This window comes from Pieris rapae, chromosome 18 (genome assembly GCF_905147795.1).
Source record: "Pieris rapae chromosome 18, ilPieRapa1.1, whole genome shotgun sequence".
In the NCBI taxonomy this organism is placed as follows: Eukaryota; Metazoa; Arthropoda; class Insecta; order Lepidoptera; family Pieridae; genus Pieris; species Pieris rapae.
Genome location: NC_059526.1, coordinates 3,206,928 through 3,230,971, shown reverse-complemented (window position 1 = coordinate 3,230,971; position 24,044 = coordinate 3,206,928). Strand labels below are relative to the sequence as shown.

General features: G+C 32.8%; 1 protein-coding gene across 2 annotated transcripts in view; it reads left to right on the top strand.

The window, feature by feature from the left end:
- The window catches only part of LOC110999360 (protein O-mannosyl-transferase TMTC1-like), a 108,833-nt gene that overhangs the window by 69,104 nt on the left and 15,685 nt on the right, over positions 1–24,044 (top strand). For both annotated transcript variants that reach the window (XM_045632089.1, XM_022268375.2), the window contains exons 3-4: positions 22,944–23,121; positions 23,604–23,677. In XM_045632089.1, coding sequence (XP_045488045.1) covers positions 22,944–23,121; positions 23,604–23,677 — 252 coding nt within the window. The remainder of the gene's footprint in view (positions 1–22,943; positions 23,122–23,603; positions 23,678–24,044) is intronic.

The window sequence follows — 24,044 nt, the reverse complement described above, 5'->3', positions numbered from 1 at the left end:
GTAAGCGTTTATTCCGGGATGCAACTAAAGCGAATTCACTGAGAAGCAGACAGGTGGCAGCTATTGTACTAATATTTGATACATGAAATAGGTTTAGTTGGTTTGTGGTGAGGGAACGTTGCATTGTCTTAGATTTACTTGGGTTTTAGCAATTTGATGTGTTTTTCATGTAGCTGGTCGTGTCCACGTGTTTTAGGGACGACACCGTTATTTATATTTTTGTATGTATGTTAATTTTGGAATGTGTTTGTCCTAATTTTGTGGTCAAAATAAAAAAAAAATTGTGCGATATCTGGTTATATTCGTATGCTTGTAAAATGTTAGCAAGGGAGGAGTATCAGGAGTACTGCACCTAGGGCCTGGACAGGATCTAGACCAGTGTAACCCAACTATTTTTATGCCATGCCCCCCCACCTTAGCCTACCTAAAATTCTTGCCTCTATGAAATATAGGAAGAAATCTCTAGGAAATTGTTAACGAACAGTTACAAGCAAATTTTCAAAATCTATTAAAAACCGGAATTAAAATACTACATAGCGAATGATGCTTGCTGCGTAGATATTTTACATTGAGCTACAAATTGGTTAGATTCTCCCAAGTCTTCGCGTTGTGTCCAGCTGATTTACATTGCCCTCCTTAACAATCAAATTATCCCCTATGGGGCGTGCTCCCCGCGTTGGGGGAACATTGATCTAGACGGTTCTAAAACGGTGACTTTCCTAAATCAAAAACGGTGTACACAGACATATTCATACAAATGTTTAAACTGTGACTGTCCCAGAAAAAATTCTGATCGGCCTTTGCTTGTAAGTTTCCAATCACCTAATATCAGGCAACTCTTAACTTCACTTGTTTTACAAAAAAAACTGTACATCATCTCATTATTCGCAAGTCTAGATATAAACCTTTCTCGTTACACCAATTAACGACGAAAACCTTTAGAATTGCTGTTTTACTTTGTGCGATCTTTTAAATTCCGGGGTCGATTAGAGGGGTACAAAAGTGCGTGACCCAAAAGTTGTAAGGGAAGCTTTACAGGTACGCCATAATTCGCGCACTGAAACCTATACATTACTATCATTCAAGGCAAACCCTACGAGCTCGGAGCGATCTTTTCACGCGGCAAATTAATGTCGAGCCGCACGCGAAGTTTTTCATTTTATATCGTGTGGCTTAAGAGTAAAGCTTAGGAGTTTTGAAGCCTATAAATTTCGTTCCATTTTTAAATATTTTCCAAAAAAATTGTTAGTACTTACTTACTTCACTACTTACTACTTACTTAACTTAGTGTTGTTTTTTGTCGGAAACAATTTTAAGCTCAAGCATTACGGTTATGTAGTTTATTTAATATTGTCTTAAACACCGCTCTAAGTTTTTAATTTTTACTAATATTGTCAATATTTAAGTAATATAGATGACTCACTATATAAAGTACCTATACTACAGAATCTAATATATCAGGCATCAAGCATCGAATATATACTGTCTCTTGTCTTATAAAAACTAAAATATACAAGTACATTTGTTCATTTGATATTTTATATGTGTTTTATACGTGTTTTTACTACCGAAACTCTTCAACACTGAACTAAAACTAAAAGAAAGTGTTAAATACTTAGGTGTGATTCTGGACAGTAAACTGCTATAAACAAACACCTTGAACATAAACTAAACAAAGCAACGATCGCCTTTTATCAATGCAAAAAGATGCTAGGCGTCAAATGGGGCCTATCACCCAGAATCACCCTATGGCTATACACTGCCGTAATAAGGCCAATGCTAGCTTATGGTGCCCTGGTATGGTGGCCGAGAACAGAACTACAAACGACAATAACGAAACTTGGGCGCTTCCAAAGGCTCGCTCTATCGGCTACCTGTGGTTGCATGAAAACAACACCAACTGCAGCAATGGAGTTGGCCCTAAAAATTGTACCCCTGGATCTACACATACAGCAGGAGGCAGCATTAGCAGCCATTAGGCTTATGATATTGGATCTATGGGGCAAAAATCACTATAGCGCACACACAGCGATTCTCAACAGGGCAATAGAGTACCAACCTCTAATAGCCGCGCCATGCGATAGGATCGTTAACCAACATATAATAAACAAGAAATACCAGGTCCAAATGAAAGAAGAGAAATGTGATCGATCGATCCTGAATGAGCTTCGAATATATACTGATGGCTCAAAAACAGGGCGTGGCTCCGGCGCTGGCATATTCTCCTTGGATCTCAACATTAACACACACTTATCTCTAGGCACGCACAGCTCGATTTTTCAATGCGAATGTGTCGCCCTGACAGAAGCAGCCAGAGTCGTGCAGCGACTAAGAGTAAACAACTTTTGCATTAAGTTTGTATCCGACAGTGCGTCTGTGCTGTTGGCACTAGCAAGCAAAACGACAAATAATTTGCTGGTACTAGAATGTCATAATGCACTGGAGGAAATAGCCCTGACAAACAGGGTTACCCTACAGTGGATTAAAGGACATAGTGGATCTCTTGGCAATGATGCTGCCGATGAACTTGCGAGAAGAGGCTCGGACATATTGCCTGCTGGCCCGTATCCTCTCCTGCCCTTGCCCTTCTCGCAGGTGCGAGCATGGATTCGCCAAAGATCAGAAGAACTCCAGCAACAACGCTGGTCACGAAGTGAGGACTGTAGGCAATCCAAAATGGCTATGCCGGCAGCTAACCCAAAAATGACAAAACAGCTACTAAACCTTAACAGAACTAGTCTCAGAACAATGATAGGTACAATCACGGGCCATTGTCTCCTCAACAAACATCTTTTTGTCCTAGGCGTGACAGATAGCCCCGTGTGCAGAGGCTGTCTCAGCGCAGAGGAAACAGTCACCCACGTAGTCCTGGAATGCGAGGCTGTGGCTAAACAACGTACAGATATCCTCAAAACAGTGAGGTCGCTCCGAGAAGCCTGCGAAGTGCCCAGGAAGCTTCTGTGCTTCTGGAAGGAGTTAGGCTGGCTTAGTTAGCCAGGACTTCACGCACAACGGACCTGCTAAGAGTCTAAGTGCGGAAAAGGAGTCTCTACATTCTACATTCTACATTCTATACGTGTTTTTGCAAATCATATCGAGTAAAAATTCTCATACGCGTCCGCTTATAACATAAGCCACAGCCTAAAACAGGGTAGATTTTGTCATGCTTACATTTCCCCGTGTGCCATTTTGTGACAGTCGCAGGGACATAATTTCGTTCAGTTCAGTAGCGACAGCCGTGTTACCCTTTAATTAGTTATACAATGAGATCGCTACGGCTTGGTTAATTAATATAAGCTTGATTATTAGATATTTTACTGATGGTATATTGTACAGAGCAAATTTTCCTCAAACAAATGGATTAGAGATAGGGAAGTAATAATATTTTTTTATTTTATATTTGTCAGCTTTTGCAAACGTGGAAGCTAGCATTAATTATGATTGATGATCCTTTAGAAAAGCTTTCAGTTTTTTTATTTAAGTATAAATTTACATTATTCCTTGTAATTTAAATTAGTTATGTACTTAGTCATTCTTTTTCCTTAGCCCGGAAGATAGCTTGTTAGTATAAGACCGCTCATTGCCTTTTCAATAATTTATGTAAACTACACAACACAAAATAAAATCTAAAGTTGATAATGCAGGTTTATTAACCAGTTAATAAAAACATGTTTTAAGTATACAGAAAGTACATCTATCAATCCATAATCATTATTTATATCTGTATTGAACAAAAGTGCCGCACCGTACCAATCTCGGCAAAATCGTGATCGACCCTAAATTCATAATTGTCGTGAAATTATGACTTTAAATGCTTAGCCGTGCGTGTATTGTTTGTTTTTCGATGTTTCCTAATTTTATGGGCGTATAATTTCTGTGGTTTACGGCCTAGCGGAGTTATTAAAGCGAAAATTAACCAAACCAAAAGCAATAAAATTCATTTGAACAACACTCAGCAACTATGTTGATCTGATGTCTGGTTTAATCGGCCAAGTAATGGAAAGAGTATATTATGGTATGATTATCGTATGTTAAACACAATAAACTTTTGATATACCAGAGTATTGGTTTATATCTTACAATAATACCCGAAAATTGGCAGAGTATGGGGTAATTTATGGCCAACCCCAGGTGTGCTCGTGTTTAGCTCTATAAATTTAAGATAGTATATTCTATCAATAATTTTTAAATTTATAATGGTACAAATATTTTTTGTCTCAGTTTGTTAATGTTTTCGTTTTTGTATTGATTGTATTTCGTTACGCTTTGGTTAAGGGAATTTGTACTATTGTGGGCGACACGCTAGCATACATTATGGCAACTGGTATATGATGTGTATTGAAATTAAGTTCACTTTTACGAGAAATTTTACATGAACGTTTGTTATGCCATGAAATATCTCTAATGTCTCTCCTTTTTGCTTAAGACGCAAATATTTTTTGACCAGAAAAACGTCACAGAGAAAAAATAAAAGTGCATACTTATTAGCAAACATATTATTTCTAATATTTCTTTCCATTATTCGTCTAGGAGTCTCTTAATACAAAACATTTAGATCCTATAAACACATTTGTTCGTGTGTTTACGAAGAGTGTACGTAGACGTCTTCCATACATAACAAAGGCTTATATAAATAATAAAAAGGGTCGAATATAGTAAATAGAAAACAATTTACCTGATGGTTATAAGACCCTTGCTCGAAGAAATAATAGAAAATCCATTGAATAACCTCTGGTCAAGGTTTCATAATAAATGGCACAAGTTGGTAAACCAGTTGAAGCCTTTACCAGTACCCATTAAGGGGCTTATTATTTTGGGCCAGGGTTCAAATTAATTTGGCGAAGCCCCAATAAAATGTTAGGCAATAATTTATTTATCGGTCCGTGTCGTTACATTATAAATGAACGTAAATAATTAATGTCGGTAATTGTGTTTGTTCGCAAATCGTTTGGTTGTGTTGCGAGGTGAATCTTTATTGGGCAATAACGCTGTTTAGAAGAGGAAAATGATTTTATATTCTTAGCGTTTACACGTGCTATTAATAGCTACTGTTAAGGAAAAATTGTGTTTTAATAGTTGTCACCAGCAACGGGTATAGAGGGGGGAGATAGTCAAATATATATTTCCGTATTGTTCAGAAACAGAAGAATGTGATATCTCTTGATAATCAGGTATTTATTCTTTGGTTTTGAAATTTTCATTCGTTTATATTCTGTTGAGAAATTTGCTATTTAGTATTGTCTTTTATAAACATAACTTTTGCACATTTAAAGAAAAACACTTTTTTAACGGATTGAAGTTATGTATTATTGTAAACTTATAATTAAACATAACGAAGTTCAAACGAAACATCGGTTAAATTTAAAATTATGTTTAAGTAGTTATAAGTTTACTTACTTAATTTTACTTAATTGCATAAGATACATATTATGTCTAGGTAAAATATTTTGCAAATCGTTTATTTTTATTACAAGAACACTAAAATCGTTAACATGAAACAACCGTATAATTAATTTAACCAGCAAAAATTATCTACTAAATATTAAAGGAAATTCCAGTGGTGGTGGAAAATCGATCAAAGTCTGAACTTAATATTCATTTACATTCGAGAAAGTTCCACATAAGCCAATATTAGCATACTCAGCACGAAATTAGTCCTGCTGATTCGGCCACTGAAACCGCTAAATGTATACATTTACATCGATATATGAATTTCTATTTTATATGTGGTTATTACGTTCGTTTTATGGCCGGTTCTCATGTTAATGTATCGACTATATTTTGATATGAAATGCGAAAGTGAATTTTCGTTTCAATAAACCAAATCAACTATGATGATTTATCGTCCCTGTCGAATTATAAAGAAAAATGCCAGAACTATCATTTACAAAGTTTTGATACATGTTCAGTGCGTTAAATATCTATGACCTAAGCGAAATTTAATTTTATCTTACTGCATCATAAAAACATTTTCCCGCCACAAAATTGGAACGTGGAGTTACTGGGAAACACAGCGTATAAAGCGTAACACAGTTTTCCGCTCGACTAAACGTCACATCTAAGATATAGCCTACGTGTCAACCTTCATTTGTGCTAAGTAAAACCATTGATTTAATCAGAACATTTTTATATTTCCACGGGTGTATGTATATTGGAATTTAATCAGAGCATTAAATCGTCATCATATTTTGTTCGGCTTCTCCACTCTACTTTTGAATTATTAAAACATTAAAACTAACAACTTTTAACTTTTCGCCACCTTTATATCCGTGATTATAATTTAATATAAATTATAATTTAAATTTATTTTAAATTAACAAAACGAGGCACTAATGATAACTTAAAAACTTCCTAATTAAACCCTGGTACATAATAATTTGTGGTCTAATTTAAGGCCCTATCCCAGCACGAACAGCTCTGTCAGTGTCTCGGGGTTGACTGCGGTGCACAATGGAGAGCTGGAGCACTGAAGCCCGTAATAATAATTAGTTATTCAAAACATTAAATTAATATAATTTTTTCATTTTTATTTCTGAAATGGATTACTTGGCTTGCGATATAATATATTGAGTAAATTTCAAAATCATGTTCTAGATAAATTTTCGTTATGAAATGAATTCAAAGTATCAATTGGCTATTTTTTATTGGATAATTGGCTAGTTTGGATTTTTTTCTATCGAGCGAAGTTATTTAAATCGGGTATCAATCTTTCAAAATGGATACATAACCTATTTAACTCCACTAAATATTTTTTCCATTCGCCTTTCTTTAAGAAACACTGGAAAAAATGGAAAGTTACTTTCCATTATTTCAAGTGTTTCTTAAATATATTCTATAATATATACTCATAATATATTTTTTGTAAGTGTGGCGGATAAGTTCCCGACGCATCCGGGACGCCTTGGTTTTAGGACGAACGGATCGACGAAGTGTTTTATGCTTAATACGAATAGCATGAAGATTTACTTTACAACAAATATTTGGAAGACGCAGAAGGCTTCTTGCTATCCAACCTGCACTGAAATTGACGCACTTTTGTGACTGCCGCGCCTAATGTCCTTAAGGTAAAGGGCTGAAAAATACTTGTTAAAACTAAACAAAAATACTAAAAACTAGCCAGAAAGAGCGGGTCTCGCGAGGAATTGCGCCCGGGCTCGCCCATGATTATTATTAATCAAAATATTGCCGATGTAGTCAGTGCGTATTTCCCTACGCGTAACACATCACACTATTTCACAAATAGTAGCAATTAAATGTATTTTTTGTTTGTAGAAAAAATATCAGATAGATAAAGTCCCTGGATATAATGGCAGGGGAGTAGAGTAAAATATTTAAAAAAATAAATACTTGTTAAACAAATACCTGTAAAAACCTTACTAAAAACGCATTAGATAATAAATTTATCTGCATAAATTAATGTTCTAACTGTGTATATTATAGACATTATATCATTCGATAAACTAAACTACACTAATGTCTATTGTCCGGTCCGCAGGTTGTGGTTTAGTGCAATTTTGTGGCACATTTGCGGTCGGTCGGGTCAAAATTGAACACTTTTACGCTTGAAATCATTTTGTCCTTTCCGTTTTATATGCTTTGTTATTTCTACAGAGTTAATGGTTTAGTTAGTGTAAAGTTTACGACACTGAAACGTAGAAGTATCTGAGATTATACACTGTGACATCACAATAAGCGAGACGAGATTTTATTGGCACGAGACAAGAATGTAACATCTTGTATTGTGCCTTATGTTTAGTAATTTATCCATTATAGATCCAAAGAAGTAGGGTTTATATGTGTCTTGTAAAAAAAATATGTACTAATCTTAAAAAACTAATCTTGGTAAGCAAGCTATTATCGTTTTCAGAGATATATTAAGTATTTAACAGAAAAAAAATAAAACAATCGGGCAATAATCTACATTTATATGTATGTTTGTGTTCCAAGATTGCTAAAAATTTTCAAAAAACAAATCAGGAAAAAGACAACGTAAGATTGTATCTGCATATTAAATAATTCATAATAAACCTAGTCGAGGTTAAAGTAATATTAACGAAAATAAATGTTTATTTAAACACATTATGAAACACAGTAAACGAAAGTATAATTTGCGATATTTCTAAAAAAGACAAAACAAAGTAAACATCTCCACTACTTAGACAAAGTTCTCGATGACACGTCGCAAACTCTATCAATATTTTACTCTTGAACAAAAAATAACTTCAGCGAAACTAGTATCAGGAAAAAGCCTTGGAGATAAAATTAAGTGGCCCAGATGCCGCCTTACATTAGGGTTGCACACTTCGGGAAAAAATAAAAGTTGGGAGTAGATTTTATCAACGGAATACTTAATATTGTGTATTTGTATTCAATAGTTTTAGATATAATACTATTGTTTTAAGTTCCCTGACGTAAGAACACACATAAACGTTTCCACTAATTATATAGATGACATAAGCAGTAACACCACACAACGCCACAAAAATTATAAATAAATAGTATGTACGTATCTATTTATTTATAATTTTTGTGGTTTAAACATGTTTGTTACCTTAATTACCTCAAACTTCAAAATTGAAATACAAAAAAGAATAGGCAAATTTATTCAAATTTAAATATTACACAATTGCAAAAAATTCTTTGAATTCCAAATTAAATATGACTGTAAAATCTAGTCCTGTAAAAGACAGGCTTTTAAACAATTATATATCTTTTCAAAGTTCGAGATGACTATGATGTTACCAGCTGGCGTAGCTTAAGAATTCTTTTTAAAATGTCGACTAACTTCATAACTATTTTCTTGAATTTTAAGCGATGCTTCATAGAGCTTTTCTTCAAACGTAACGTACGTTAAGTTTCACTGAGCTTTATTGTTGGTTTTTGTAACGTACACATAATTTTAAATTATACAAATAAAATTACTGCAAATCTTTTAGAATAAAAAATACTATTGTAATGTTTGAGGTTTTTTTGTACAAAGCCAACGGCTGGAGGCATACTTGATGTTAAGTGATACGCCGCACTCTCAATCAATGCAAAGGGACTCGCGAGTGCGTTGCCGGTCTATTATGATATAGTTTTATTAAACAAAGAAAGCTATTATTTACCACCACCATTATTTCTTTAAAAAAGCAATTGATGAAAGGATATAGGTAGAAAATAGGAATTAAGAACCTTAGCAAATAAACGATTTCATTTTTTTCATTTCATCGAAGTGGGAGCCGTATATAAAATTAGAAGTATGTATATTCTTTTGACGTTCCTATATGAATAAATGACTTGAAATTTGAATTTGACAACTAATATCAGGTTTTATATAAGCAAAACAACGAATATCCACCTAAACTGCAACACAAATTGAGGGTGAATGGAAAGTAATTGAAATGATATATGATATAGAAATCTATATTGAAAACATTTCTATTTCAACAAAAGCTTTTTGAATCTCTTACCATATTTTAGAGCAGCAATCTATTTTGACATGGTCCTATCATTAGTCATTCGTGGAACACGCGCCGCGCCTACGTGTATAGATGGAATAAGTGCTGTGAAAAATTCCACCAATTCTCGATAGAGATTGGGCCATACATCGACTTCAGTGAGTATATTCAGATGACATACGTGAGCTTTCTAGTATGATAACGATCTATATAATCTTTCTGTATTGATTCTAACCGCATCAGTTTTAAAACTCAAACATTGAGACAATATTAGAATGAATTCATAAAATTATTTCCGAAGCGTAAATCTGTCTAGTTGTCGCATAATAAAGATGTTTTAATTTTATTTATATGTTAAATAATTCGATGTATTTAAATGCGGGCTCATTCCGAATACTTTATTACCATTTAAATTCATTTACACGTAAGCTACCGAAATCTTGTGAAAAAAGTTTTTAACATGATTAATAACGAAATTTTTATGTTTAAGATTTTCCCTGATTGCAATTATTCAAAAACTTAATGTCTACATCAGAATAATTAGCATAGGTGATCTGCCTCCTGTACTTGACACACGCCGTCGACTTTTGGGTCTAAGGCAAGCCTTACGATGTGTTCCTTCACTGTTCGAGCGAATGTTAAATACGCATATAGACAAAAAGTCCATTGGTGCACCGCCGGGGATCGACCCTACGACCTCCGGGATGAGAGTCGCACGCTGAAGCCACTAGGCCAACACTGCTGAAAAACAAAACACAAAAGTAAATATAATTATCGTAATTTTCGGGATCAGGAATATAACGAATGTGGTGTACTATAAGATCAATTACTTAGAAAATATTTATTATATGCAAATTTAAAAGGCAAAAATTATGAACTCCAATAGCGGCAAAGCCAGTGAATTATAACCGCAGAGTTTCAAGCTGCAATTTAGTTTTAAGTAACACAATTTCTCAACTTCGCGGTTCAAATGTACGCGTTTACTATGACAAGTGCGCTGTTTTGTTCCCGTTTTAGAGACAGGAAAACTTTTACAATACCTTCATGCTGAACTCGATTTTGTGTCCTCCCCGATAGAGGGTAAATTTGCGTGCCGCTATTAAAGTGGTGACGTGGTGTGAATTTTAAAAAGTGCCGTCTGTTTCTCGGCCAATTAGAAGCGAATGTCGTATTTTGCAGTGAAAAGTGGATTTTTGTTTTTGGTTTGGGAAGTTTGTCTAACACAAACTAGTGCATGTAGAACTCTTTAATGTCACTAATGTCAGTTAAATGCATTAAAATTTGGATGATTTGAAACGATAAAATAAATTTTTCACAGATTCTAATCTTAAAGAGGAAATAAATAGCATAAACTATATCAGATTGTAGGTTTAATAAATACAGAGATAGCACATTAGCAATGAGTCCATATAAAGTTTAACTTTTTCTTATGTATTTATGTCTACTACGTATAGTTTCATTCAGTTTTCAACCAGTTGGGCATAGTGGCTTCATAGTGTAGCTTTTATCCCTAAAGTCAATCGATGCCAAGGGATTTTCTTTCTTACCTTCTTTTGGCAACTCACTTATATGCTGAAGGAAAATACGGATATACCTTACATTAAAAAAAACGTCGATGGCGTGTGTCAGGAACAAATAATCATGACGAAATAGATTGTATAATTATACTTTATATATAGTTTTTACATTATATATAAAGTATAATTATAAAATTAATACAAAAACAAACTTCAACCAAAATAAAATATATATACATTATAAGGCGTACGAAAATGGACTGAATTAAAAAAACCAACGGTTATCTCAAAATTATCAGAGAATGCTCCATTTCTTCAATTCGTTAAAAGTCTTCACAAGCCTCTCCTAATCATTCGTCCCAGTACAACTCTAACTAATGCTAATTTCACTGAGTTACTCGCGTAAAAGATTTCTCTGGGAGCGATTGAACGGTTGGAAACTTTAGCGAGGCTTCGTTAGTTCGACGCGTGTCGGGAATCCTCTAATACAAATTCTGATCGAATTTGCACTGCATTACGTTGCACATAACGAATTGCGTTTGTCATGAACTTTAGGATATCACTCATTATTATTTTATATTGAGAATTAATGTATCATATTCTTCAATTGCCTCATCATTTTTGGATAGAATCAAATATCATGTTCTCCTTCAGTTAAACAACAACGTGGCGATAATAAGAGTGGCGGAGAGTTTATTGCCAGTTCTTCGCTCCCGTTCTACGCCTGAGAACTGGCAGTAAATTTAAAATTAGAAGCATTGAGTATATTTTTTTGGCGTTCTTATGAATAAATGACTATGAATTTGAATTTGACAACTAACAATATATTAAACGTCTAATCATGTGAAACTGTATTAAATGACTTTATTTTTAAAATAAAAAACGTATAATCTTTTTGGTGTTATTCTCCGCAGATTCATCAAATGCCATAGTCTGTGAATTCACCAAAGCTCATATGAATAGAATGAAGAATTCACAGCATTAATAAAAAAGGATATAAAGTTGCTACGTCTATAATTTGCAGTTTTTCATTAAAACATGGGATTCTCAACAATAGCGCCACTCAAACAGAAAAATCCTACTTTAATATATCATTTGGATTCTTTAAGCGTTGTCAGCTGATGAATGAGTGAATGCATTGAATGGATTGATGAATAGGTGTCTATTTACAGAAGAAATTTAGTTTATACGGACTGAGCTTTGAAGATTTTTAATGTTTTAGTTGTTTTAACTCTAAATCATTTTCTCAAAATAACTGCTGTTTCTACTGATTTAATGATATTAGTTATATACTTTTAATGACGGATATGGCGTATAATCTGGAAAGTTCAGAGCCTGAAAACAAAATTGTGTTGGGTTAATTTGTAAATGTGTTTTGTTGAGTCTGAAAAGATTTTAAAAGAATTCACGTGGAATACATTACTTTCTTTCGATGATAGAAATTAAATTAATTTCCTATATACAATACTAAGCCATAACTTATATCACAAAGCGCTGGGAAATGGGATAATGGTGACCCATAACAGTCATGGATAATAAAATATTAAAAGGCGAATGCCCAGGTGTTGCCATAATTCACTCTTATTTCATATTTTTATATTCAAATCAAATCAAAATATCTTTATTCATTTTGGTAAACATGTACACTTATGAACGTCAAAAAAACAAATTAAATTAATTGTAAATTTACATTTGCATGTAGTTCATGTTGTTCATGTTGTTCAACAACAACAACAGGGACAACATGGGGTAGAGTGGCCATAGAAAGGCCAGAATGGAGAAAATTCGAGGAGGCCTTTGCCACCTGACAAACGGACATGGAAAAGTGGAAGAAAAAAACAATCTACGAAAAAAAAAATTAAAATAATAATAATAATGTTATGTCCGATAAAAAGGCTATTATCTATTATGTATATGTATATTGTGCATACTAATCATTATTGTTACAGTTTTTTTTTAATTAACAGTTTAAGGTTTTTTATTGTTCTAGAAACTTTCTATGTATAAATTTTTCAGAGTATAATATCTAACAAGTAATTTTAGTAATCTCGTTAGATCAACAAACATACATTTTAATATGTAATCGTTGAAGATTTTTCAAATTCAAGTAAACAAGATAGGGATTGTTCAGAGTTTGTCCCGCAGTTTTTGTCCCGAGTGACAAATGATGTGAGAAGCGTGACAACGGGCTTTTGAGTTTGCCACTAAATATGCAACGACATCCCTAAATATTTCATGTTAATACTGGATTTTAACTCACCTAAGCTTCCCTTTTTAGTGTTAATATAGAGTCAATAAATTCCCATAAGATAAACAAATTATACAATTGAAAATATTATATAATAACAACTTGGAAAATTGAAATCAAATGCATTTATGATTCGACCCACAAACTTTTACACTTAATACAAAAATCAACTAATTATATAGATTTTTGCGATATCATAAAAACTCAATCAGTCAAATTGTACTATTTAAATTACGTATAATGTACTTGTCACCTATTATATTGCGTTAACGCTATGATAAAAGGAAACAGAATACTTTAGTTCCAATGGTGTTAATGTTTGATTTTTATCTTGTGTAATTTAATGTTTTGTATGGAATTCTCATCAATGATTCGCCCAAGGCTACTCTTGAAGCTGGCAATTTAAAGGACAAGTACAGTGTACAAGTGTTAGTAAACATACGTGTAGCATAACATTTCACAAACACAAAAACAAACTGCAAAATCAGGTGCAGGACCGACAACCAAGTTTGTCAGTCACACAAACACTGTTTGTGATTATTATCCAATGTTGTCACTAACTACTTTTCTTAGGGATATGGTTTTTAATATTTTAGTCCGAGACATTAATATCTACAGTGGCTTTTAGACCATTGACGGTATCATTTTTGAATACTAAAACTGTAGCAAATACAGTAAAACTTTATAAAGTGCACGCGAAACGATTAAATAAACCGCAGAGGTTTCATTAGCGAAGACAAGCGGACGTACAAGAACCAATTTTAAACTTAACATCGAAAGGTTGAATGCCTGAGGTAGACAATTTAACTTTATCCTATATCAGCCAAATATATATACACCGTATAAACGATATATCTTTACTGTACTTGTTTTTTTATTATAAACATTCTGTGCTCTGCGGTTTCACATAGCGTACAATTATACAGGCTATTAAAACCAGTACAACAATTTGGTCTAGTTCTCAGATTTATCAATCTATTCTAAGATCGTTTTTTTTTTAATAGGCAATTAAACAACGCGATCAGCCTTCTGTGCCTGACACACCGTCGATTTTTGTGATATTTTCTTTCAGGGAATGAGTGACTGCCCGGGTTGTAAGCTACGATTTTAATTATATACTTGATTAAATAAGTTAACTACAAAATATATATTCTATTAATGCCTTGAACTTCAACGAAGAAGATCAGGATTAGAGAGGTTCATATAAAACGGCATTTGTTTTAAATATTATTCATAAATGTATTAAAAAGATAACAAATAAAGTGTTTAGATAACAACTTAATTTGAATATATTAATTTAAATAAAATTAAACGTTTCTTACCCTATTTGATAGTTTTTACAATTGTTCATCTAAGATAGTTTTATAATCCAATAACCTTGGAAAACGGATTTTACAGGATGTAATTCACTAAGAGTAACAATATGAATTTATAGTATTACTAGCGGATCCGACAGACGTTGTCCTGTCTACACGTCTTTAATTTCAAAATTTCAATTTTTAATAAGCCATTTTGATGAAAATTATTATTCAAATGTTATGACAATATCTAACGATCCAGCACATGGTCACACACGATATAACACAATGATAACAAAACTTTTTTTAAATTTCGGAACAGACTAAAATTAAAATTCGATGATCGAATTAAAGATGGTAGCGCCGTCTGTCGGATCCAATGTAAAACATTCCAAAATCAACAACAACTAATAAATTGAAAATTAATTAAAAAAACATTGTCCAGCGGACAAAATTATGAATCTAAACCATTCCCAGATCCCCTTAAACACACACAAAAAATTTCGTCTAAATCGGTCCAGTCGTTTAGGAGGAGTTCAGTCACATACACACGCACACAAGAAATATATATATTAAGATTATAAAGATGCAAGGTTTCTTAGGCGTTATTTTCTAAGTACTATTTGGAATGATTTAATTATTTACGTGAAGCTCAGTTAGCTAGAACAGTTACGACTAAACCGCGGTTACAGCTAGAGAATTATTAAAAATCCTGATAATAAAGGTATATTAAGACTTATTTTAACTTGATGATATTATAAATATCCTGGAGTGCTAAAATGAAAAACTTTAGTTTATTATTAGAGTTTTTGTTAGATCGAACTCGAACTGGCAGATACAATGCTTAGGAAAAATTGTTCTATTTACGTCAATACAATATTATCAGTAACCAGTTGTTACTTTAGTGAGTACTGACATCCATGAGTGACGTCTGAAAAATATATATAGACGATACAATGGCATTCACTCCATTCTAGGTATAGAATTTCAGCTGAAGTCGCTTGTTAAGCTTTTTATTTATTTTTTGCTACATGACATTTCGATATTTATAGACAAATGTTTTAAAGGTAAGTTTTTCATCAACAACTTGATAATAGTTCATTGTATATTGTAAAACTTATCTCTATAGATTTCTCTTTAATTTAAAAACACGGCTTCAAACGCTGATAGTAACGAAGTAATGAGTACGAAGATTTTGTTTTTATTTTACAGATGGTGTAAAAATATTTTCTTTACCAGAGTCTTCCTGGGTTCCAAAAGTTTGTTCTTTCTATATGCGCATTTAACACATCGTTACACGATGTTTAACATCAAGAAGATTCTTTTAAATATCGACGTGTATTAAGAAAAGTGTTCAAGATTGATTTGTGAAGCCAGCGCCACTGGTTTTTTCAATATATCTTGTTCTTAAAAGTTCAAGAGTGTTTCAGTTGCGAGTAAAATTGCTTTATTGTATATTTGAAATACATGATGCTATCTATAATTAACACTTTTATTGATTTTTGCATATTATGTATATATAATTTACTGTGACCTACTTCCTAATGCTTCATAGTACATTCTATTTATAATTAACATAGCTAAAGCTAACACGACATTATCTTTATCATGTCTCGTTTTTACTACAGTATCATAATCAAGATCGATTTCGTATACCGTAGAGCTTTTATTTGAATTAAAAACTTTGGTTCAGAAATTGTTTTAATTTGAAAACTTTCAGTGGGTATTTCGAACTATATAAAATTTAATATAAGTTGAATTTATACGCGAATGGCAATTATTATTATTTCCTGAGAGTCTGGATATATGAAACCTGATCAATTGTAAAAAAATAATATAATATATTGTTGAGTTTATATTAAATTATTAATATATTATTGGGTACTTCAAGAACAGAGCGTATAAATTCTTAAAAGGCCGGCAACGCACTCGCGAGCCCTCTAGCATCGAGAGTGTCCATGGGCGGCGATATCACTTAGCATCAGATGAGCCTCCTACCCGTTTGCCCCCTGTTCTATAAAAAAAAACATGATGGTTTTGGTACTGACGAACTGAGTTATTTTACCCAACTTCAAGAAGCGAGCCCTCTAATATCGAGAATGTCCATGGGCGGCGGTATCACTTAACATCAGGTGAGCCTCCTACCCGTTTGCCCCCTGTTCTATAAAAAAAAATCATGATGGTTTTGGTACTGACGAACGGAGTTATTTTTACCCAACGTCAAGAAATAAATGTTGAAAGTTTTTAATACGACGTGTAGTTTTTTGTGTATGTTCAAGCAAATTTAATTCGATCTTGATGCTCGAGGTGTCAAATGATTCCAATTTGTAGCGCATAGGTCCCAAGGGTTTAGTGCTGATCAAGTGAATTATGGACTTGGTTCTATTAAAAAAAGGTATCAAATAAAACTCATAACTTAAGTGACAAACATATAATAAAACTCGCAACACTTAAATTATTATAACTACTCTGTATAATTAAGTACGAAGTCTTACTATAGTTTGAACATAGTTCAAGGGTAATTCATCAAATATTCAATAGAATTTTCCATTAATGTCACTATAGTAATATATTAGAGTGCTCATTTGTACTCGTATTGACAATTTGTAGATATTCGATAAGAAAATAATTATATAGAAATTATAATTAAAATTTAACTAGGAAATTGCCATATAATGTTGAATTACATAAATAGTTTCAAGTGGTATATTTTAGTAAGTTTGTCTGAACCTTAGCCTAAAATTATTGCGAATAAAACGTAAGATTTTGCTTAATTTCTTACATACTAGCACTAAATAGTATTAGCCCGGAAGTAGGTTGTACATTTCACTTCTGAATTATACTGACATCAATTCTTTTTTATTTATATAGAATTATGTACCTATGTAATTTTAATACAATCATATACATAATGTATTTTATGTAAATAATATTACAATATTCGAGTGCCAAATAAGCTGAGCCAAGTTTATTGAATTTTGATGAAACAAATATTTGATTTGCATTTAGTAATTATAATTCTATTATTTTCGGTTCGTGCAAACGAATTTAATTATTCACGCTCTAATCAATTGGAAAGTGTAAATAAATTAATTTATTTAAACCTCTTTACTTATATTATTTTAAATATAGGTAAGGTAGGGTATGAGGATCGTTGACGATTGGGTAGTAGTTATATCGGTGCGGCGTAGCATAAGCTTACTACATATAGATACTGAAGGATGACTACGTATGTTACATGAACCAAGCTACGTCTATCTTTAAGCGGAATGTTGAGGCATATACCTAGTCCAGCCGTTCCGTTACAAATGAAAATACATTTTTTTAAAGAAATGTAATACTATTAAAATTTATACCAAAATATTTATCATAAATTCTAAATTCTATTCAAAATGGCCACCTTTGGCTTTTATATAAAATAAAATAAATAAAAATAAAAAACCTTTTATTTCCAGTATTTAAAGTTTACACTTCTTACAATTTATTTTAGTGTTAGTTCATGTAGTTTAATCTATGTTAGTATAATTTCTCTTTCTTACTTAATTCTTCTTACATAATTTAAGGTTTAAACTTTGGCTTTTATACAAGCCTTTAATCTGTTTAGCCACAAATCTATAGATTTACGCACTGTTTTCAAGGGAATTTCAGTCGTGCAAATTCCCTTGAATCTTTGCGCCAAAGATGAAGAGAAGGTGGTGAAATGCGATCGCTGCAATCCTATTTTCTTTAATACGCCAATCTATCTTGTAATCGGATCGGATTCGGATGTAAAAACCCTTGAAAAAAAACTTTTTCCCCACAAACAGCCTTGACTATAAAAACATAGATTATGAACACTTGATTACACACATGTGATTTGTTTTTAGTAACAAAAAATCCTCAACATTTCATTAAAACTTTTTTGAATGTATGATACTTTTGTCACTTAAAAAGTTACAAAACATAGGTATATAGTAAAGGTATAATACGCTGGCAAGAAGCTATTAAAACGCAATCAAGCGGCCTTTGATAGGATAGACCGTGTGTGATCGTACAGAGTGGCCATTTGCACTTAATAATTCCTGCGGTAATACAGATGGTTCGTCTAAGTTTGAGTAGAATTCCTGATATTTTACTAATTATTTATCGTTAATATTTTTCGTCTAACGTGGAAAGTTGTTTGAAATCCTACAGCTGAGTTTTATCACTTTACGTCAAGGCAAAATACGATATTCAACCCGTAACTCCAAAGCTTCCACTGGGAATATTAAGGCACTTTTCCTAGGTACTACTATTCTTTCGCCTGTTTGAGCCATATGTATGTACATAAAAAATTAAACTTGACTGAAATATACCTGTGCGTCTACGTCATACGTCATAGAGGATTGTTGACTGGACCGTTTTATCATTTAAGAGATTTATTAAATCGCTTTTACAGCGATACTGGGTTTAAGTGGCAAAGAAAATAAAGTACCTACTCGTGTCCTGTGTAAATAATCTGTGGCGCTCATCGAAGTTTCATATCGTCCGAGGACACGTCGAACACGATGCTTGATTGCTTTTTAATAGCTTCGTGCCAGATATCTCGTACCAATCAACACTCTTTTATCTTTTCTCATACCTTGTTCCCAGTTTATTTTTACGAAGCTTAGGTTTGAAGGCTTTTAGAGTTGTATGTGACAAGATCTTTACTTGAAATATTGAAAGAAATCGTGGAATCGATTGTAATGTTTTTCATACACAATCTGTACAAATAGACTTGTTGAGGCATTTAAATATATATATATGGAAAATATTTTGGGTAATCAGCTACTGCTACTCAAAGTAATACCCGGGTCAACCCTAGGGATGACAATTGTTTGCAACTTCTGGTTACTTTGTTTAGTAACTATGCAACTGCGAAGTGTTTCTGGTGGTCAGTTAAGGTATGGGGAATCCATTTGGTACTAAACTTACTGACGCCTAAATGTACGTGTAATATGTTTTGAACTTGACTCATACCAATGCCTAGGTTTGCCCGTATAGCATTGTTGTTGAGTAAGCCCACAATAAAAGTCATAATATATCATTGACCGAGAATTTTCTCACGTTAGGTTCATTTTCATATGTAACAATAGTTCTAAATTTGTCGCCAATTCAAAAAAACAAATGACAAATGAATGCAATATATTAAAATTCTATACTTTTTTCACTCTCTCCAATTCAATGACATTTTGGTTCCTTCAGTTTTATTTTAATCTGCACGAGATAGTACGTAGAAAAGTCCATTGGAGCACAGCTGAGATTTGAAAATCGCGCGTTGAGAGCACTGGACCAATACTGCTAGCACTATTTAAAAATATGAATTATCCCTGGACAATGCTGAGCTATTAATCAATATTAAATAATATTCGAAGCGGCGCCATACTTCGAACTTTATAATATATTTATTCAATCGGTTGGCAAAATGCGAAAATCAGTTAACTGTCAACCATTACATGCTTCCGCGAACCTCGCGTGACCAGACCACAAACTAGCTGTCAGTTCTAAACCATTAATATCGAAAAAAAATTGTCCTATCGTGCCGTGCATTATGGCAATTCAAAGTCGCATGTCTGATTGTCATACTATCTAAATAATACCGATATTCAAATGTAAATGCCTATCATAACTTTACACACATTTGCTTTTAATCGTTATGAAATTTAAATGCAATTATCATCCTTTTATACTATTAGTACCAGGAATACCGAGCTTTGCTCAGTATTTTTTTTATAAATTGTGTTTTTTGGATATTATATTTAAGTACGAATTACATACTAATAAAATGATGAAATATGAATATGAACAATTATTGAATAAAGATTATTTTATTCATATTTAAGTTTTTATTTGACTGACATCTTTTAACGAGCAATTCTATGTTAAAGTCGATAAATCGCGAATAAAATGACATTTTCTAGAAATTGTAGCTAGATGATTTATCGCCTCCGAAACCCCCCGTAAATTTCATGAAAATCGTTGGAGCCGATTCCGAGATTCCAAATATACATACAAGAATTGCTCGTATTAAGATTTAAGATATTAAAACGAAAGCGTGCAATTTGCTAATAAAACATTCATTAACTAATAGTTTGTTTTATATAAAGCTCTAGTTTTAATATAATATTTTTGGCACTAGGTTTATTTGAATCTAATAGAGAACATACAAAAAATGCAAAGTAACAACTATATTCATAAGTATCGTCGTAGAATTTTATAAACTTCTTGGAATAATTTTCGTCGTTAAATAAATGTAGATTACAATAATTAAACATTCTTCATAATTTGTTTTATATAAAAGTATTTAACGTGTATTAAAAGCTCACATAACGTATATGTAAGTTATTTCGCGTAAGTAAACTACGCAGTAAGAAGACCTTTTTCTCACAATTTACATCGCTAGGTGGAAAATATCTTATAAAATTCTACGTTCATTCTGCACTTTATTTCGCCCTCATGGTTTACTTTTTCTTTTCTTTATTTTAAGAAAATTTTCTTTATTTCTATATTCCAAAGTAATATTCAGGTTATTATGTTAGCTATACGATGTGGACATGACTTTTACAGTCGAGATTTATAGGAAGATAGAGAAATAGGCAGTTGAAAGTGAATTCCTTACTACTAGTTTATTCAAGAACTATTTTAATTATCTATTAAAAATCCATACATATTTAGCACCTCCAATAATCCATTAAATATTTTAAAGTTTAGTCCGGAATTAATAAAATTCATGCTAATACATAAAAATATACCTAATAACTAACCTTAAAGTTTGCCCTTTAGGCAAGGTTCTTATATATTTAGGTTATTATATATTTAGCTATTTAATATTTAGGTTTACGTTTTCTTGGCATAACTTTTTATTTAAATTTTTTTTTAAATTAATTTAAACTAAACTACTTAATAAGGATTAAACTGTCACCTAAAACTGCTATATACATATATATACTTAACTTTTGTATTATATACAAATCCAATCAGTGTTGGCCTAGTGGCTTCAGCATGCGACTCTCACACTTGAGGTCGTAGGTTCGAACCCGGGCTGTGCACCAATGGACGTTCTTTCTATGTGCGCATTTAACATTTTCTCGAACGCTGAAGAAAAACATCGTGAAGAAACCGACATGTCTTAGACCTAAAAAGTCGACGACATGTCTCAGGATTTAAAAATGGTAATGAAACAGATTCAAAAATCTGAGGCCAGGACCTAAAAGAGGTTGTAGCGCCACTGATTTATTATTTTTTATGTACAAATCCAAACATATTTTTGATGTACCTAATTAAATTTAAAAAATAACAACTGATATAATCGTAAAATAAATCATAAAGAACATGACATGTGGCGTCATTTAAAAAGTTTTAACCTATAAAGTCTTCTATACATGAGAGCTGTCTATTACACACTCAAAAGTGTTATTTCAATACAATTATCGGTGCATCAGTTTTAAAATTACCCAATAAAAAGGGTCACGCGCGACAAGCATCGAAAATATAGGGGGTGACCCAGTTAGTCCGGCCGATGGAAACGGTGGAGACAACGATGTCTTATTAAGGCATTGGAAGTGCATACAAAATCCAGTTTATTCATTTAATGGGTCCGTAATACTTTATTAAACCTTTACCTTTGTAAAAAATAGACTCGACATATTATACATACAAGATACAATTTTTTTACTCGCACGCTTTTCAAGGCAAAATATTATGGCTTCGCGTTTATTAAACAAGAATTTCTAATTTTCTCTCGTCGTAGTAGATTTAATAAAATATCGTATATGTGGCATACGAAATCCATGTGTCAGGAATCGTTTATTAAGATGTGAGATGACAGTGGAAATGACGATTAAATTGCGGCAGAAGAAGTATCCGACAATGTTGAAAGGTTACGAAAAATTTAAGTAACAGACTGACATCAACGTCTAGATCATAATATTCTACGAAGCATTCGCGTTCGGTTAGCCATATAATTAAAACACTATAAGTAAAGTAAGTCACCCGTCTTAGTGGGTATGATATGAATATTTAAAATTGATGTGTAGTTGAGGGTAGTTAATAAAAATCAGCTATTAGCGTGTAGTGTTTCAATTAACACAAAAATAAACAAGACTTTATTATCTATACAACTTCGTCTCAAGCCTTCGTCGCCAGCTTGAAACAGTATATCGATTATCGTGGCTGGATGCGGACAAGGCTAAGCTGTTACCGTGTCCTGCCTCTGGCGATTGTTGGTGGCTCCGAGGGGTTTATTTATGTATTTATTTATTTATTTATTCGGAAACCAAACAGAAACATCCTTACAATAAAAACAAAGTCAAAAATAAAACACAAAACAAACACACTTGATGCATCCACAATAGGTTACACTTAACGTTTTAGTGGGTATGCACAGTGGCGAGTCCCACATATTTGCACTCGTGTAAACCAGACGTTTTTTCGCTTGCAGGTTAAACTACGCGTTAGCGGGGCTAAGACCTTGGTGGTGGCATGCAAGTAATGTGGTTCTACATGCGGCTTGCAGCGCCCTCGTAGCTCGTACGTGTGTTACCATAGCGCGATTGCAGCGACCATTTGCTGCACTTGCTGCTTTATTATTCGCTGTACATCCTATACATACAGAAGCGGTAAGATGTAGTTTTAGAAATTATTTACCAACGCAGATGGTGTGTCTACAGATACAAAAAGCACATAGTCCACAATCATCTTTATCGGGTGACAACGTATTTAAATCTCCTGCAAGTGTCATAGATTAGAGGTCTTTTGAGTGACCCGACTGCTCATTTTCCTTCTAAGCCGAAAATGGTGTGATTTAACAATGATGTGCCTTGGTATTATTATTATGATACAAAATATTTAACATACATATTTTTCAAAATTTCAAAGTAATTAAAAAAAATATATTATATTTTAATTGCCGCATGGGTTGCGAATAATATGGTGTTATAGGTTTGGATTCGACTCCGGGCAAATAAATCATTTTGGTTTGGAATACAGAGCTATTTTCTAGAGAATTAAGCAAATTTTCTAGAGAATTATCAATAACATACGAAGCAAAGTATGTAATTGTGTTTAAAATAAATATTGTCTTCCTTATTTTGTTTTATAGGTAGCAGGTGTCGTTGGCAGAGCGGATGTACTGGCCTGTATCTTCTTTCTATCATCTTTGTTAGTATATCATAGGTGAGTAAAATGTTAATGACATTTATGTGAAGGAAAAAAAACCCATAGATGCCATGATTCAAATGCAAATTACTCCTAAGAACCGCTTTGCCACTAAGATAATACTTTAAAAAAAAAACTGATGCGTTTGAACGTATATTGTTCGATCGAAATGAAATTGTTTGTTCCATTTCAGTTGAAATCCTAAATTCATTGTAAAATTCAATCGAAATACATTTAAGTGATTTCACCACTCCCATTCCGGCGATAATAACAATAAATGGTAGACTGTTAACTTGTAAAAGTCCATTACAATCATTTATAATTTGTTCATATTGAATGGAAGTCGAATGTTGGAATTGAATTGAATTCAATTTAAACTCTTTTA